This window comes from Protomyces lactucae-debilis (genome assembly GCF_002105105.1).
Source record: "Protomyces lactucae-debilis strain 12-1054 chromosome Unknown BCR37scaffold_10, whole genome shotgun sequence".
NCBI classification, from domain to species: Eukaryota; Fungi; Ascomycota; class Taphrinomycetes; order Taphrinales; family Protomycetaceae; genus Protomyces; species Protomyces lactucae-debilis.
The window spans coordinates 253544-266873 of NW_024468002.1; the positions used below are offsets into that span (position 1 = coordinate 253544).

Below are 13330 nucleotides of genomic sequence, written 5' to 3' on the forward strand. Positions count from 1 at the left end.
CCGCCCGAAATGCTGGAGCCCCACTCAGGAAATGGTCAAAGAGCAGAGACAGGAATATCAAACCAAGCGTTATCATTTCACATGATCTGGCCGCTGAGCTTTGTCAGGGGCGGATCGTTAACACAGCGTAGTGTCGAAATAGCACAATGGATCAAAGAATCGCAAGGCAACCAAGTTTGGGTCCAGCGTCGCGACCTCGCGCGCGAGTGATGCCACAGGTCGCAGCCTGAATCCTCAGATAGCTGAATGGCGAGCATACAAGCAGCTTGAGAATTGGCCAATGGTCAAGTATGTTGAAGGTCATGCATGGCCTTGGAGTTCTGCGTGAGCCACGTCTGATGATGTTTGCAATTGGTCGAGAGTCGAGACTGAGCGATCTTGGAGCTTGCCCAGAAGCACGCTAAGTCTGCGGCAGTGGACTGGATGACATCCGAGATAATTACGTTGACGGGAAGCTCAGCATATAGCAATGCGTGAGTACATATTTAATCTTGTCAGATGACTGTGACCCTGTATCCGAGTGTCTGAGGCGAGAAACGATTCAGAGTGTACTGCAGGAAGCAGTATCAGGCTATCAGCTCTGCAGTGTAGCCAAAGTGTCTAATCGTGCTGGTGAGGCCCACTGCCATCTTTCTGCAAATAAGAAGTCCATCATGCAAGGCGCAGCTTCTTCAGAGGCGATTCAACCAAGACCTTTGCTTCCTCCTCTACTGATTCGGCACCTTCCTCAACCTTGACTGCCTCGATTGCGCTAATCTCAATGTCCCCATTCTCAACCTTGACCTCTGCTTTGACTGCGACATCTGCATGCCATTCAGCCTTTGCTTCAGCCTTGACAATATGCTCAATGGCCTCCTCTGCTGCTCCTGCCTGAAGTGCTTTGAGATCTGCTGCGAACAGGACAGAGTGAGCCCAGCCGGCATAAGCCCCCCACAAGTCTTGAAAAAAGGTTCTGATTTCACCATAAACGCGTTCATTCATGACCAATTTCCCTTGACTAGGTCGTGGCGCTCGTTTGCCATTCTTCTTCGGTGCTGGCTTTGGGCGAAACTTGTAGTCTCGCATCGCAATTTGAATGACATGCGTGTCGACTGGGATAGCAGCATGCTGGTCGAGAGACATAAGTGCAACACAATCAGCGACTTTGGGTCCGACGCCAGAGAATTCTTGCAAGGCTGCAACCACATCTGCATATGGTCGGGAGCGCAAATCATGCAAATGTGTCGGTGGCAGTGCAGCAAGCATACTGCAAGTTTTGGCAATATATGGGGCCCTGTAGCCGAATCCAAGTTCTCTCAATTCTTTTGTCAATGACGGATGTTGAAGTGCATCCAAAACAGGAAAGTCATAGTACTCAATCCCGTCATCGGGATGTGTTCCCAATGAAGCGCCGTATTCTCGACACAGAGCTTGCACCATCATTGTGATACGTGGGATATTGTTGTTCGTAGAGCATATAAAGGACAATAGACACTCGAGCGGGTCTTGCCTCAACATGCGCACCCCGAGAAAGGATGCTGACACCTTTTCAAAGTGCTTATCCTTTGATGCCCAAGTCTCGTAGAGATCCGACAAGGGTACTTGCAGGCTGAGATAGTCTCGCAGCAGGGCTTCTGTATCTTCGAGCTTGGGAAGAGCATCATAGGCGATGTGAGTAGGATGCTGTGTCAAGGACACTATCCGGCCGTGCAGAGCACAGCGATACGTCGTCAAGCCATTCTGCTTGTGCTGCTGCCACCGAAAAGACTGACCACACTTCAGCGTCGTGTCCAAGCGTACTGGAGTCAGAGTTTTTCTCTTGGATTGAAGCTTACGATCTCTTGGCAGGACTCTGAACATGTGTCAGTACACTGCCGTTGAACGGTCGAGTTGTAGCTGTCGAATTACGCAACGGCAAGCGCCGAGCTCCGCAATTCGCGTCGAGGACATCGGATACAGCTGAGCTTGCATCAATATAGCTTATTGCATTGATATCTAGCTGGACTGTGAGCTGCATGATTGAAGATATGCTCGCAAGACTGGCACGTCATGCATCTCCACCGCAAGTGACCGCTGCTGTACAAAACCTACCTGCTACAAAACACGCTTCAGTCCTCGTCTTGCTCTATCCGTCGCCAACGCATGCTGATGATCTTGAAGTCATCCTGACACTGCGCGCTAGTCATATGCGATCGCATGCTGGCGATGTCAGCTTTCCTGGCGGCCGCAGGGATCCCGGTGAGCATGCTTGGCAATGCGCCCTGCGTGAAGCGCACGAAGAGATTGGGCTATCCCCGGACACACCGTTCCGGCGCATCACCATTCTGCCGTATTATCTTGCAAAGAACAATTTGCTGGTCAGTCCTTGTGTGGCCTTTAGCCCGACCAATCCGCATGATCGGTGGACTCCTGTGCCAAACTTGGATGAGGTAGCAGAGATATTCAATATTCGGCTCTCACAAATCTTGCAGGGCGAGGGGTATGATGGTCGTTGGCTCGACTGGCATGATAGTCGCTGGAAGCTTCACAAGTTTCAGCTGCATGGTCGGCATGATGAGGTTGAAGCGCCGGAACCCAAAATTGTCTGGGGCCTGACAGCACGGATACTGGTCGATGTGGCGCGATTGGCATACGGCAAGAATCCGACGGTCTATGACTTTGCAGATGAGCTTGGCGATTCTGATCGCATAGAGCGAGCAGTGCGTGGTGGCCACTTTGATGATGCCCCTCGAAAAGTACGAGCCAAAACAGCCAACAAGTCTGGCGACACGGAGGATACAGTGCGTCGAAAGATTCAAAGAGGTGCTCTATAGATGTCATGATATACGTTACACTTTGCCGTCGCTCGCTTTCTTGAAAACAAATGGCCACAGATGCCTAGGCACGCACGACCTTGGTGACGAGGATGCTGACATCGTCCTTTTTGCCACCCATAAAGCCGATGCCTTCGCAAATGGCCTTGTCACCAAATGGAGACTCTCCCCATTCGTCTGCCATCTTTTCCCGCGCCAACGTGACAAGGCGAGCACTGATACGGTTCAGGTCATCCTGCTGCGCTTCTTCCGTGTCTTTCAAAGCGCTCCGTTGCTCTTCAGCAATGACTGTGAGAATCTGTGCAGGATAGACGTTGTCCCCTAGCCCATCTGTGCTCGTGACGAGCATGTCTCCTTCTTGGAGGTCGAGGCTCGTCAGATCAGCCGATTTTTGCGGCGTATCCGGTGAATTGTGACCAATTTGAAAAGGACAGTCAAACCAATGCGACTGCGGCTCCGTCTCAAAGAGCACAGTCCCTTGACGGATCTGCATCAATGAAGAATCCCCAATATTGACGACATGCAGTTGATGCGATTCTGGCGGAAGGTAGCCCACAAGCAGTGTTGTTGACCCTTGATATTCCACTTCTGCCCCATCATCTTTGAGCATACGTTCACCCTTACTCATTGGATCAGACATGCTGGTTGTTGTGAAATCGCCCTTAGGAGAAGGCGCCGTCGGCATGGCGGCCGGATCTTTGCATAGTGCCATGATCTCATGGTAGGCTGACTCCAGCAAGTCCACTATCCGCTTGCCTTCCATTTGTCTACTAGCATCTGTCTTTGCCGGTATCGCCTGTGACGCGCCAGATGTCGCCTCATGCGCAAGCATCTCTGCGCGCTCTGCAAACAAGGTAATCATGAGACGCGACCAAAGTCCAGCTGAGCCGTGTTTTCTGCGATTCCATTGACCAACGCCATCTGCGACGCCGAGGTAATGGCTCGCTGCAATGGAACAATCGTCGCCTGTCGCTTCACCGCGTAATTTGATGTGTTGAAAGGGTAGTGGCAGCGGATAGTTCTTGAACTTTGGGTGTGACGAGGAGGCAGAGAGGAGCTTGAGCCCTGCCCGGCGCATCAATGATGGACGAGGGGCTTGTCTTAAGAAGCGTCTGTGATGTGAGCGCTTGGCGTCGTTTCGTGTCTTTGTGTGGGAGGTTGGGAGCGTCGAAATCCACAACACCCAACTGCAACTCTTTCAACCAAAGGGGCTCACCAACTTGACACCAAGTAGACATTAGACTAAAGGCTAAAGCCTTTGAGACTACGTTCCAGACATTCATGCAGATGTTACACGTGTAAGCCGGGAGCACTGTCGCTCATGTCATGCTACTCACCTTCTGTTTGTCAACGGCTGGCTAGTGCATATCCTGTCCATGAAAAGCATCTAGTCCGACTGGCGAGCCTTCCAAAAGCCCTTGCCATAGCTGACTAAAATCTCGTCTCCCTTAGCCAGTCCCTTCTTCCGCTTACCATCTTCCACCACAAACACACCCATTCTGAGTTCACCTGTATTCAATGTATGCGTCCGAAAGACACAAGTTGGTGCAGAGGCAACACCGCGATAGTCGTTCATCATGCGTGCTTCGTTGCCAAGCTTGCTGGCGTCTATACCGAGGTAGAGACAGCGGCTACCGTCGCGCAAGGCGAGATCATAGTCTGAGGTAAGGTCTGTGTCGTTCTCTGCAGAGAGATGGTAGAGCCCTAGATAGTCTAGTACATGTGCACCAGGCGGAAGTGAACGAGAGGCGAAAAGCCCGTTTTGACCATATGCAGGATGTGATGGGCCTTTGATTGCTTGGATTTTGGTGGGCGACGGGCCCGTTCTGGACACCTGGCGTAGCCTAGACGATAGAGAAGTCGCGTCTTTGACGTTGAAGAGGCTGCACAGAGTCTCAGCGTCGTTTGTAAGAGCTCGAGAATGAACTGGGGCACGGATGTAGATTAGGCCAGGAGGCCATCCCCTTGGCGGTGTGTCAGCTGCTGCTTTGACGTTTGCAAGCGCCGCTCGAGACTCTTCAATCATAGGAAGTAGAGCATAGGAGATATAACAAGCAGTTTTGGCAATATTCAAGATTGCTAAGTACACATAAAGTGCTAAAAGTAAGATAAAGAAAGATGTCGCCGTCGCTGAAAGTTTCAAAAAGGCCTCTTACGACCATGCAATTACTCAAAGAGCAGCACGTACTCCTCACGGCCGAGATGTGCGAGATTTCCGAGCTTGTCACGCATCTGTCTGAGTCGACTGGACGCAGAGCGAGACGAACGAGCAGACATGTCCGAACAGGTGCTTACGGCACTGCCCCTGCGCGCCATCTCAAAGGCTTCTGAGGCACTCAAGACAGATGAAGCACGACTGCCCAAGGAGCCTTGACGGGCCCCTGACGGATCGTAATAGACAGACAATCTCTCTGATTCCGGCTCTACCGAGCCAGGCAGAGTTGGGAATCTAAAGCCGTCTGCCTGCAAAGGGTGTGGCATAGCGACCCCGGCCAACGAGGCCGCTCGGATGACTTCAGGGCTCACGCTACGCGAGCGAATACTCCTGGACTCAGCCTTCAATGGTGTCTCGTTGCTCATGAGGGGCAGTGCTTCAAGTGAAGCTGCCTCAGATCGTTTGACAAGAGATACTTTATCACAAAGTCTAGGATCCTGTGACAGCAACGCTTGAGCCTGGCGAACGGACCCCTCTGCGAGCAATGCGTTTAAGCGAAAGATGGTAGCAAACCAATACATGGGATCAATGGCAAGTTCTGCCTCTTCGCCGTCCGCAGACCATGCACTCGGTATTGTCCTTGCGAATCCAGTACGAATATTGCGAGGCTCACGCGATGGTAGGTAGTATGGCTGAGCCACTTGAATTCCAGGCGAATACAGCGCCTGTACTGTTGTTGAGACTTCTTGCTTTTGAGCAAGCCGGAAGAAGGAAGTGAAGCTGCGTCGCCGACTTTTACTCCTACCCCCAATTCTTCTTCGTGTATGCCGGCCGGGAGTCTGATCTTCGTCCGGCGACAGCATTGGCACGGGCGAGTCCACAACGGATGAGTCTGGGACCTCACAACTCGTTGTGATGACATCCGGATTTTCAGTCTCCTGTAGGTCATTGTAGGCCGGCAGTGCAGATGCAAGGCTGCCCAGAGACAAGACGCTGGGTGTAGAGAATCGGCCAACCGTACGGCGTGTGAGGGTATCGACCGAGCTTGTAGACCCTTGTTCTCGCTGCAGCGTCAAAATTGGCCGATTCAACACTGGCGAGACTGCTTGTGGTGATGCAGTGGGCAATTGCATGCTGGTCGGCGCATTGGGCCTCCTGCTTGCCAGCGACATCCTCGTCAGCGTCTATACTGAGTATGTGAGTTATAGACGACAGCCAAGTCTGGCTGCTGTGCTGCTTAATACTTTTCTCAATTCCTGGTTGCTCGTCCGCTACCCCGGAAGCGCCAAGAAGCAGCATCATTGATTCATCAGCTGCTGGCCCAGTGCTGAGTTTCAGGGCGAGATCTGACAGTTGTTTGCTTGTGGCTGTACCGCACGCACTCGGCTTTTCTTGCCCGGCAGCATCCATCCACAGACACAGCCCGCAACCGCAGCAGCACCTGTCTTGGAGGCTCGAGCTCAATGGGAAGACTGCTCATGATCCAATTGTGCTGGCAACCTCCACTATCCTTCAGCTATGTATCATCATACTATTATTCCCCGAGGACTCTCCCGGCGTCTTACAGACGATCATGTCAACGTCGGCTTCAAAAATCATCTCAGCTGTCAAACTGAAACCTTGGAAGACCGTTGCAGCCGCGATCGGCGCTGGGCCGGCACCGAGCTCGAAATGCTTGAATATTGGAAAGTTGCAAGATGTTGATCCCAGAACCATGATCTCGTCCATGACAGTGACTGATCGTCGCCAAACTCTAACTTCGTCAGGCCATCATCCCGGCCATGGCAGGTCGTATGCGTGTCAGCTAGTGACTGCAGGCAAGCACGGGACATGGCAGTCTCCTTCCGCCAAGTCTCGAACACTACAGCACTTGTCTGAAGCCACTCAAATTCCGGCCTCAGCTACAATATCTTTTGACCACCAGGTCTTGCTGGTCCTGTTCAGTGCTCGCATCGTCGTTCTATTCTGACAAGAGACTGCCTAGTCTCCCACGAGGCCGGCAAAGCGTCACCAGCGAACTGTCTGACGCGTCCTTTTGTCCATTCTGTAACCTCGCCATGCGCTGCACTCAATCAAACCTCTTGTGTTGCCCCTGCAGCTGAGCTGGGTGTCCTCTAACTTTTTGAGTGACCTGATTGGAAAGCCAGAAGTTTCGAGGCGTAGGTCGCATGGGCCGATGGACTGTCCGTGTACTCGTCTGGAGTGTTTCTGCATAATCTCAATGCAGTCGTGCCCATAGAAGCAAGCTGTGCAATGTAACACTGTGCAGCCTTTCATGCCTCTCGCACAGTCTGAAAGATTGCAACACATCCAATCTGGTTGATGATCAGTGGATGCGGTGCAACCTCAGCCTGAAAATACGGACGAATGTGGAACAATCTGCTCTACCCCTGATAATTGTTGCAACTGTCCGATTACAACACAACATTCTCGATTGGGCAAATGCAAGCAGTAGAATCTCTCGGCTAGAGTCCGATCCGGCACGAATACGAACACGGTGTCACGCCTTCTTGTGCTGTTACGGAAAGAAGTGGAAACTCTCCAATCGACATGCTCCACACACACCAGTTCCTACGGCCCAAACGAATCTTGCAACACGTCGACAATACTTGTTCTAGCGTCCTGACAGCGTGATGCTTTGTAGGCTCACGCCTCTTATCGGAACACTTGCCTTCCCTGCTCTACACACACTTGCCCTCCCTGCTTTTTGGGCTGGGAAAGAGTGGACTGCTGCAACGACTGATTTCCCGACATATTTCTCATATGGGGAAGGAGGCACGACGACGGACCTTGTGCTGAAAGTCAATGTTGACAATAGCCCTGAGTCAGTCCTCTCCTTTAAGAAGCCAAACGCTACGGAAACGCATACACCAGGAGCCTGTCGACTCGTGGAGAAGACCAGTATGCTCCAGTTGTATCCTAATGCGTTTGAATTCGAGGAATACTTCTTTGCGAAGGGCCCATACATCCACTCGCCACAAAACTATGCTGTTTTCTGCTGGAACGTCGACCTTGATATAGGAAGTCTACCGACCCAGGGTGACCCACTTGGACACAGCTGCTTCTGGACTCGGTCAGCTGAGTCGATCCCACTCACTGAGCCTGATTCCTGGCTTCTCAAGTGCACCCCTCATCCCAGACAGCTGAATATGCTTGCTCTACCGCCGGACAATTTGGGAAACTGGAAAGCTGTACCTGCTCGACCTCAAGCGTGCTTTCTCTACCTCGCTGGGCCAGTCGATAAACCGTATCTCACTATCCAGTGCATCGAAAGCTACAACGTTGAACTCCACGACTTACCGGCATTCAAAAGCTACCTGCCCGACTCGCAGACCACTGGTGGCCATTGCAGGCTGATCCTCAAGTCAGACGCGGACGATGCGTTCCCAGAGCTCAACCTCCCAGATACATGGTTCACTGCTGTGAACAGAATCTCGAGATCGTTGGACCAATTCGGTGTTTATTGCGAAAGAAATGATATCAAGTACGACACTCGATACATTCTACCTCGAATTACACCTCTTGGACATAAGTGCTACTGGGTTCTCGGCACTGGAGACAAGTCGCTCATCTTTGCCCAATGCGAAGATGCTGAAGATTGGCGATATCAATGACAGAATCCAGGCTGCCGTTGGCACCCAGCGTGCTCAAGTCAGTGCCAACGGTACCAGGGCTTCCCCGTTTCATTCGTCAAGATGGATGGTGCTTCACTGATCCTTGTCAGTCGAACATCAACCTCATTCGCAGTCGTTAAACCTTCTTCAAACTGATACTCATAATAAGATTCGCGCCCATCTTCCCTATCACCAACTTCTTGCCCATAAAACTCACCAAAATCAAAGTCACGATCCGGCGTGTCAGCAAGTGTGTCACTGTCGGTCGCACTTATCTCTTGCGGTGAGCTCACATTACTGACAATACTGCTTGCATGGCTACTTGAGTAAACTGAGGATAGGGGCCGATAATGTGATAAGACTGCCTCGCACCGCGCTCGATGCAAGGAGCTATTCAGAGATGCTGCTGAGTCTGAAGCTGCATCGAGCTGGGCAAGTGCTTTCCGAGATTGCACTAGAAGTTCGAGTGCTGCTTCGTCAGAGACGATAGACCAACGGCCAACAGTGTCGGTGCTGTACGGTTTAGGTGGCAATGGTGGCAAAGGGGGTTGCGGTGGTGAACGAGGCGGTACATCTGGAAATAAGACAGGCTCGGCCTTATTCACCATGATGGGATGTGAAATGACACCAGGTGCATGCAGCGATGGCAGGGAAGACGGTATCTGCAGTGCTGGTTCCTTTGCGAGAGGTGCTGCCTTTTTGACCACAAATTGTGGTCGATCTTCTTGTATCTTTGGTGAATGAACTTGGCCCTTTGGTACAATATACTGCAATGACGATTGCCCAACATCCATCAGAAGTGGAATACTGCCGACACTAGCAAAACCTTGTTCCCTGGCAATAATCTTGGGCGGCAATGGTAACGGTGGTGCTTGGAACCGTAGCAACTCAGCTTGATGCGCTTGTACGCGTTTCCCAGACAATGCTCTCCGAACTTCAGCCAAGGTGCCATGACTGCCTGTTGTGGTGGCTGTTCCAATGCGTTTGAGGGTGTCAGGGGTACCGGGTGCCGTTGGCAGTCGTAGATTTTGTGAGGCGCGACGCATGTTCCAGAATGACCAGCGCTTTGCAGATGGGTGGACGCCCTGATTGCGTTCCTTTGCGGTAGAATGTCGCTGGAGCCTCTGAGTTCTTGGGCCTTCTTGATGGAGAGAACCCCAGAACGATCGTGTCAATGTTGCTGCTTGACCAATTTCGACATCCAGACGGCGCTTGCGTCTTTGCAAAAGGGCAACAATGGTGCCAACTACGAGGAGCAGTGGAGCGATGGCAGATAGCCAAATCAACGGCATCATGATGGAATGCTATGTGGTTGTAGATGCCTAAGAGAAACGGAAAGCAGACCAGCCAGATTATAGAAGCTGGTCCAGAACGCCTGCTTGGTACCTTGTTTGTTGTTTGTCCGGGCCTTCGGTCCATGCGAGCCCATCATGTTTGTCGGGCAAAGATAAACCTCTACCGACTGATGCAAAAGTCGTCCACCTTGAGAATCATCTTGACCGTTTCCGCAGCGAGCTCTAGTGCACTGGTGGAAACAAGCAATGGCTGCACGACATTCTCCTCCAAAATATTGGTCACCACTCCTTTACGCACATTGATGCCTGCCGTGGTTTCACCTGCGGCGTGGCGATTACGCAGCTCAGTCACCACCTTGATACTGTTGAGTCCTGCGTTTTCTGCTAATGTTGTTGGGATGACCTCCATGGCTTCGGCAAAGGCTGCAAAACAGAGTGATTGCGCACCAGTCAGTGTCCGTGCATGCAAGGCGAGTTGCCTGCTGACTTCGATTTCAGGCGCACCGCCGCCTGCAATGAGTGCACGCTTTTTAACAAGACAGCGAATGACACAGAGTGCATCGTGCAACGATCGATCTGCTTCTTCCAGAACGAGGTTGTTGGCACCACGACACAAGATGGAGACCGTTTTGCCATGCGCCTTGATACCCGTCATCTTGACGACACGACTGCCTGACGATTGCACCTCATCAACAAGTTCAGCATAGCCGAGTTTGTCCTCTGTGAATGAATCGATGTCTGCAATAGGCTTGCATCCAGTGGTTTTGCAAATAAATTCAATTTCATCACGCTCGATATCCTTGATGGCCATGATTTTGAGCTTTGCGAGGAAGTGGAGGGAGAGATCGTTGACTGCATCACGCAGGATGGACTTTTGAATGAGAAGTACATTGGCGCCAGTCTTTTTGATCTTCTTGCACATGTTGAGCAGGTATTGACGTTCTTCCTTGAGAATCTTGTCCATTTGTCGATAGTCATTGACAACAATTTGCGACTCAAGGTCAGGCTTTGGCGGTGAGAGTTGGAATTGGCACACGGCAATCTTGGCCTTTTCCATACGTGCAGGTCCATTGGCTGACTTGATGGCATTTTGTGCAAGGACGAGCCCATCTACCAGCTCGGTATCATCAATTGTTCCGCCAACCTTCTTGACAATGCGAATGTCCTTCAGATCCACATTTGTATCGCCCGACGAAGCAATGCGAAGGACTGCATCCACTGAGATGGGCGCAAGCAATGATGAATATTGCGAGACAATTTTGGAGCTGAGCGAAGTCGTGGCCGCTCTCAACAAAGACGCCCTGTCATCTAGCTGCAGGGGCGTACTGATGCTCTCTAGGATCTCAACAGCCTTGGCTGCACTGTGTTGAAAGGACTCTGCAATTAGTGTCGGGTGAATTCCACGACTCAGCAACTTCTCGGCGGCATTCAGCAGAGCACCGGCAAGGATCACGACAGAGGTGGTACCATCTCCTGCTTCGACATCTTGGGCAGCAGAGAGATCAACCAGCATCTTGGCCGCTGGGTGCATGACCGACAAATGCTTCAAACTAGCGAATTAGTCCACGCACTGCAAAATTGTGAAGTGAACGTACATGGTCGCGCCGTCATTGGTGAGGATGACTTCTCCGGAGCCAGTCTGGATCATCTTGTCCATGCCTTTGGGTCCGAGGGACGTGCGAATGGCATCGGACACGGCGCACGCGGCCGTGATATTGTTTCGCCGTACCTCTGCTGGCTTTTCTTTGTCCTGGATCGTTAGGGCTGCTCATGAATAAGAAATGAGTCTTGCCTTGAAGGTAGCATTGGACTGATTGACGGCCATGGCTTGTTGATCGATAACTACTTCTACTACTGCTACTGCTGCTGCTTCTTCGTGTTCTCAAATTTCAAATTCGCGGTCTGGGGTTAGGGCAAGAGCAACAGCACAAGAGACGCGTCATGTCCACTCGACCCTCTACCCTTCACTCTCGGTACCAGTCAGCTGCCAGGTCTAGCATATAGCGCCTACAGCTCACTTGAACGATGCCGCCTAAGGCAGACTGGGAAGCGCATAGCAACTACAGGCATGTAGAGGATGAAGAGAAGGAAGAAAAGGAGATTGTCCCTCTCGACTCCGAGGATATTGCTCTTCTCCAGACATACGGCGCAGGTCCTTACCAGCAAGGCATCAAGTCCACAGAAGACCAAATCAAGCAAGTTCAAAAACGCATCACTGATAAAATTGGTGTCAAGGAGTCAGATACGGGACTGGCGCCGCCTTCCTTATGGGATCTGCCATCAGACAAGCAGCGGCTGAGTGAACAGCATCCATTGCAGGTCGCGCGGTGTACCAAGATTATGCAGGATGAGCAAGACCCAGACAAGAACAAGTATGTCATTAATGTCAAGCAAATTGCAAAGTTTGTCGTGGCACTGGGTGAAGAAGTCTCACCCACCGATATCGAGGAAGGCATGCGTGTGGGTGTGGATCGCCAAAAATACAGCATCATGCTGCCTCTACCGCCAAAGATTGATCCGTCCGTGACGATGATGACAGTCGAAGAGAAGCCAGACGTTACTTATGCGGATGTCGGTGGATGCAAGGAGCAAATTGAGAAATTGCGCGAGGTGGTGGAGTTACCATTGCTCTCTCCCGAGCGATTCGTTAACCTCGGTATCGATCCGCCAAAAGGTATCTTGCTCTATGGACCGCCTGGTACAGGAAAAACACTTTGTGCGCGTGCAGTGGCGAACCGGACAGATGCGACGTTTATTCGTGTGATTGGATCAGAGCTGGTTCAAAAGTACGTCGGTGAAGGTGCGAGGATGGTGCGCGAGCTGTTCGAAATGGCTCGGACTAAGAAGGCATGCATTATCTTCTTTGATGAAGTGGATGCTATTGGAGGAGCACGATTTGATGATGGTGCTGGAGGCGATAATGAAGTCCAGCGAACCATGTTGGAGCTCATCACACAACTCGATGGCTTCGATGCACGCGGTAACATCAAAGTCATCTTTGCCACCAATCGACCCAATACCCTCGATCCTGCTCTGCTACGACCCGGTCGAATTGACCGCAAGGTGGAGTTTTCCCTGCCTGAAAATGACGGTCGAGCCAATATTCTCAGGATTCACGCAAAGAGCATGAGCGTTGAGCGCGATATCCGATGGGAGCTGATTGCGCGGCTTTGTCCCAACTCGACCGGTGCAGAGCTACGGAGTGTGTGTACGGAAGCTGGTATGTTTGCCATTCGAGCACGGCGCAAGATGGCGAGTGAGAAGGACTTTTTGGATTCCGTGACCAAGGTTATCCGCGGCAACAAGCAATTCAGCAGTACGGGTGAGTACATGCTCTTCAATTAGCCTCTCTTAGCTCATGTCTACATGAAACGGCCTCTCTCCTGTGCTCTGTCCTCGTTTCACCATAAATTGAGCCTGATGATACCTTGTAGCTAGTAGTAACCTCTACGAATTTGTCAAGACGCGAATACA

General features: G+C 51.6%; 9 protein-coding genes across 9 annotated transcripts; 3 read left to right on the top strand and 6 right to left on the bottom strand.

The window, feature by feature from the left end:
• Positions 1-458: 458 nt before the first annotated feature.
• BCR37DRAFT_28996 (DNA glycosylase) lies at positions 459-1902 on the bottom strand. Its single transcript, XM_040866852.1, has 3 exons — positions 1815-1902; positions 832-1778; positions 459-722 (listed from the first exon to the last, which is right to left on the bottom strand). The coding sequence occupies exons 1-3, from the start codon at positions 1837-1839 to the stop codon at positions 708-710; spliced, it is 987 nt and encodes a 328-aa protein (XP_040725134.1). The 5' UTR covers positions 1840-1902; the 3' UTR covers positions 459-707.
• Positions 1834-2833, top strand: BCR37DRAFT_379918 (NUDIX hydrolase domain-like protein). Its single transcript, XM_040869375.1, has one exon. It carries the CDS (start codon positions 1995-1997, stop codon positions 2790-2792), a length of 798 nt encoding a protein of 265 aa, XP_040725135.1. The 5' UTR covers positions 1834-1994; the 3' UTR covers positions 2793-2833.
• Positions 2834-2856: 23 nt separating this feature from the next.
• On the bottom strand, positions 2857-3477 carry BCR37DRAFT_347787 (phosphatase 2C-like domain-containing protein; the record flags this gene model as incomplete). The annotated part of the gene is made up of 1 exon (XM_040867793.1): positions 2857-3477. The coding sequence occupies one exon, from the start codon at positions 3475-3477 to the stop codon at positions 2857-2859; it is 621 nt and encodes a 206-aa protein (XP_040725136.1).
• Positions 3464-4523, bottom strand: BCR37DRAFT_379920 (uncharacterized protein). The gene has a single exon (XM_040869376.1). The coding sequence runs from the start codon at positions 4073-4075 to the stop codon at positions 3767-3769; it is 309 nt and encodes a 102-aa protein (XP_040725137.1). The 5' UTR covers positions 4076-4523; the 3' UTR covers positions 3464-3766.
• On the bottom strand, positions 4180-4818 carry BCR37DRAFT_347513 (uncharacterized protein; the record flags this gene model as incomplete). The annotated part of the gene is made up of 1 exon (XM_040867774.1): positions 4180-4818. The coding sequence occupies one exon, from the start codon at positions 4816-4818 to the stop codon at positions 4180-4182; it is 639 nt and encodes a 212-aa protein (XP_040725138.1).
• Positions 4819-7850: 3032 nt separating this feature from the next.
• BCR37DRAFT_393049 (uncharacterized protein) lies at positions 7851-8561 on the top strand (the record flags this gene model as incomplete). Its single annotated transcript, XM_040871242.1, has 1 exon — positions 7851-8561. One exon carries the CDS (start codon positions 7851-7853, stop codon positions 8559-8561), a length of 711 nt encoding a protein of 236 aa, XP_040725139.1.
• Positions 8478-9697, bottom strand: BCR37DRAFT_379924 (uncharacterized protein). The gene has a single exon (XM_040869377.1). The coding sequence runs from the start codon at positions 9605-9607 to the stop codon at positions 8600-8602; it is 1008 nt and encodes a 335-aa protein (XP_040725140.1). The 5' UTR covers positions 9608-9697; the 3' UTR covers positions 8478-8599.
• Positions 9698-9827: 130 nt separating this feature from the next.
• Positions 9828-11711, bottom strand: BCR37DRAFT_368075 (chaperonin-containing T-complex delta subunit Cct4). Its single transcript, XM_040868300.1, has 3 exons — positions 11649-11711; positions 11452-11606; positions 9828-11406 (listed from the first exon to the last, which is right to left on the bottom strand). The coding sequence occupies exons 1-3, from the start codon at positions 11679-11681 to the stop codon at positions 10017-10019; spliced, it is 1578 nt and encodes a 525-aa protein (XP_040725141.1). The 5' UTR covers positions 11682-11711; the 3' UTR covers positions 9828-10016.
• Positions 11693-13314, top strand: BCR37DRAFT_379926 (P-loop containing nucleoside triphosphate hydrolase protein). The gene has a single exon (XM_040869378.1). The coding sequence runs from the start codon at positions 11882-11884 to the stop codon at positions 13199-13201; it is 1320 nt and encodes a 439-aa protein (XP_040725142.1). The 5' UTR covers positions 11693-11881; the 3' UTR covers positions 13202-13314.
• The last annotated feature ends 16 nt before the right edge of the window (positions 13315-13330 follow it).

Excerpts from the sequence above, each read along its gene's own strand:
- BCR37DRAFT_28996 (XM_040866852.1), bottom strand. The coding sequence starts at position 1,839 with ATGTTCAGAGTCCTGCCAAGAGATC. Across the intron at positions 1,779-1,814 it reads CAGAGTCCTGCCAAGAGATC|TACGCTTGGACACGACGCTG; the intron begins GTAAGCTTCAAT and ends CTCTGACTCCAG.
- BCR37DRAFT_379918 (XM_040869375.1), top strand. The coding sequence starts at position 1,995 with ATGATTGAAGATATGCTCGCAAGACTGGCACGTCATGCATCTCCACCG.
- BCR37DRAFT_379920 (XM_040869376.1), bottom strand. The coding sequence starts at position 4,075 with ATGAATGTCTGGAACGTAGTCTCAAAGGCTTTAGCCTTTAGTCTAATG.
- BCR37DRAFT_379924 (XM_040869377.1), bottom strand. The coding sequence starts at position 9,607 with ATGCGTCGCGCCTCACAAAATCTACGACTGCCAACGGCACCCGGTACC.
- BCR37DRAFT_368075 (XM_040868300.1), bottom strand. The coding sequence starts at position 11,681 with ATGGCCGTCAATCAGTCCAATGCTACCTTCAAG. Across the intron at positions 11,607-11,648 it reads AGTCCAATGCTACCTTCAAG|GACAAAGAAAAGCCAGCAGA; the intron begins GCAAGACTCATT and ends CTAACGATCCAG. Across the intron at positions 11,407-11,451 it reads ACCAATGACGGCGCGACCAT|TTTGAAGCATTTGTCGGTCA; the intron begins GTACGTTCACTT and ends CTAATTCGCTAG.
- BCR37DRAFT_379926 (XM_040869378.1), top strand. The coding sequence starts at position 11,882 with ATGCCGCCTAAGGCAGACTGGGAAGCGCATAGCAACTACAGGCATGTA.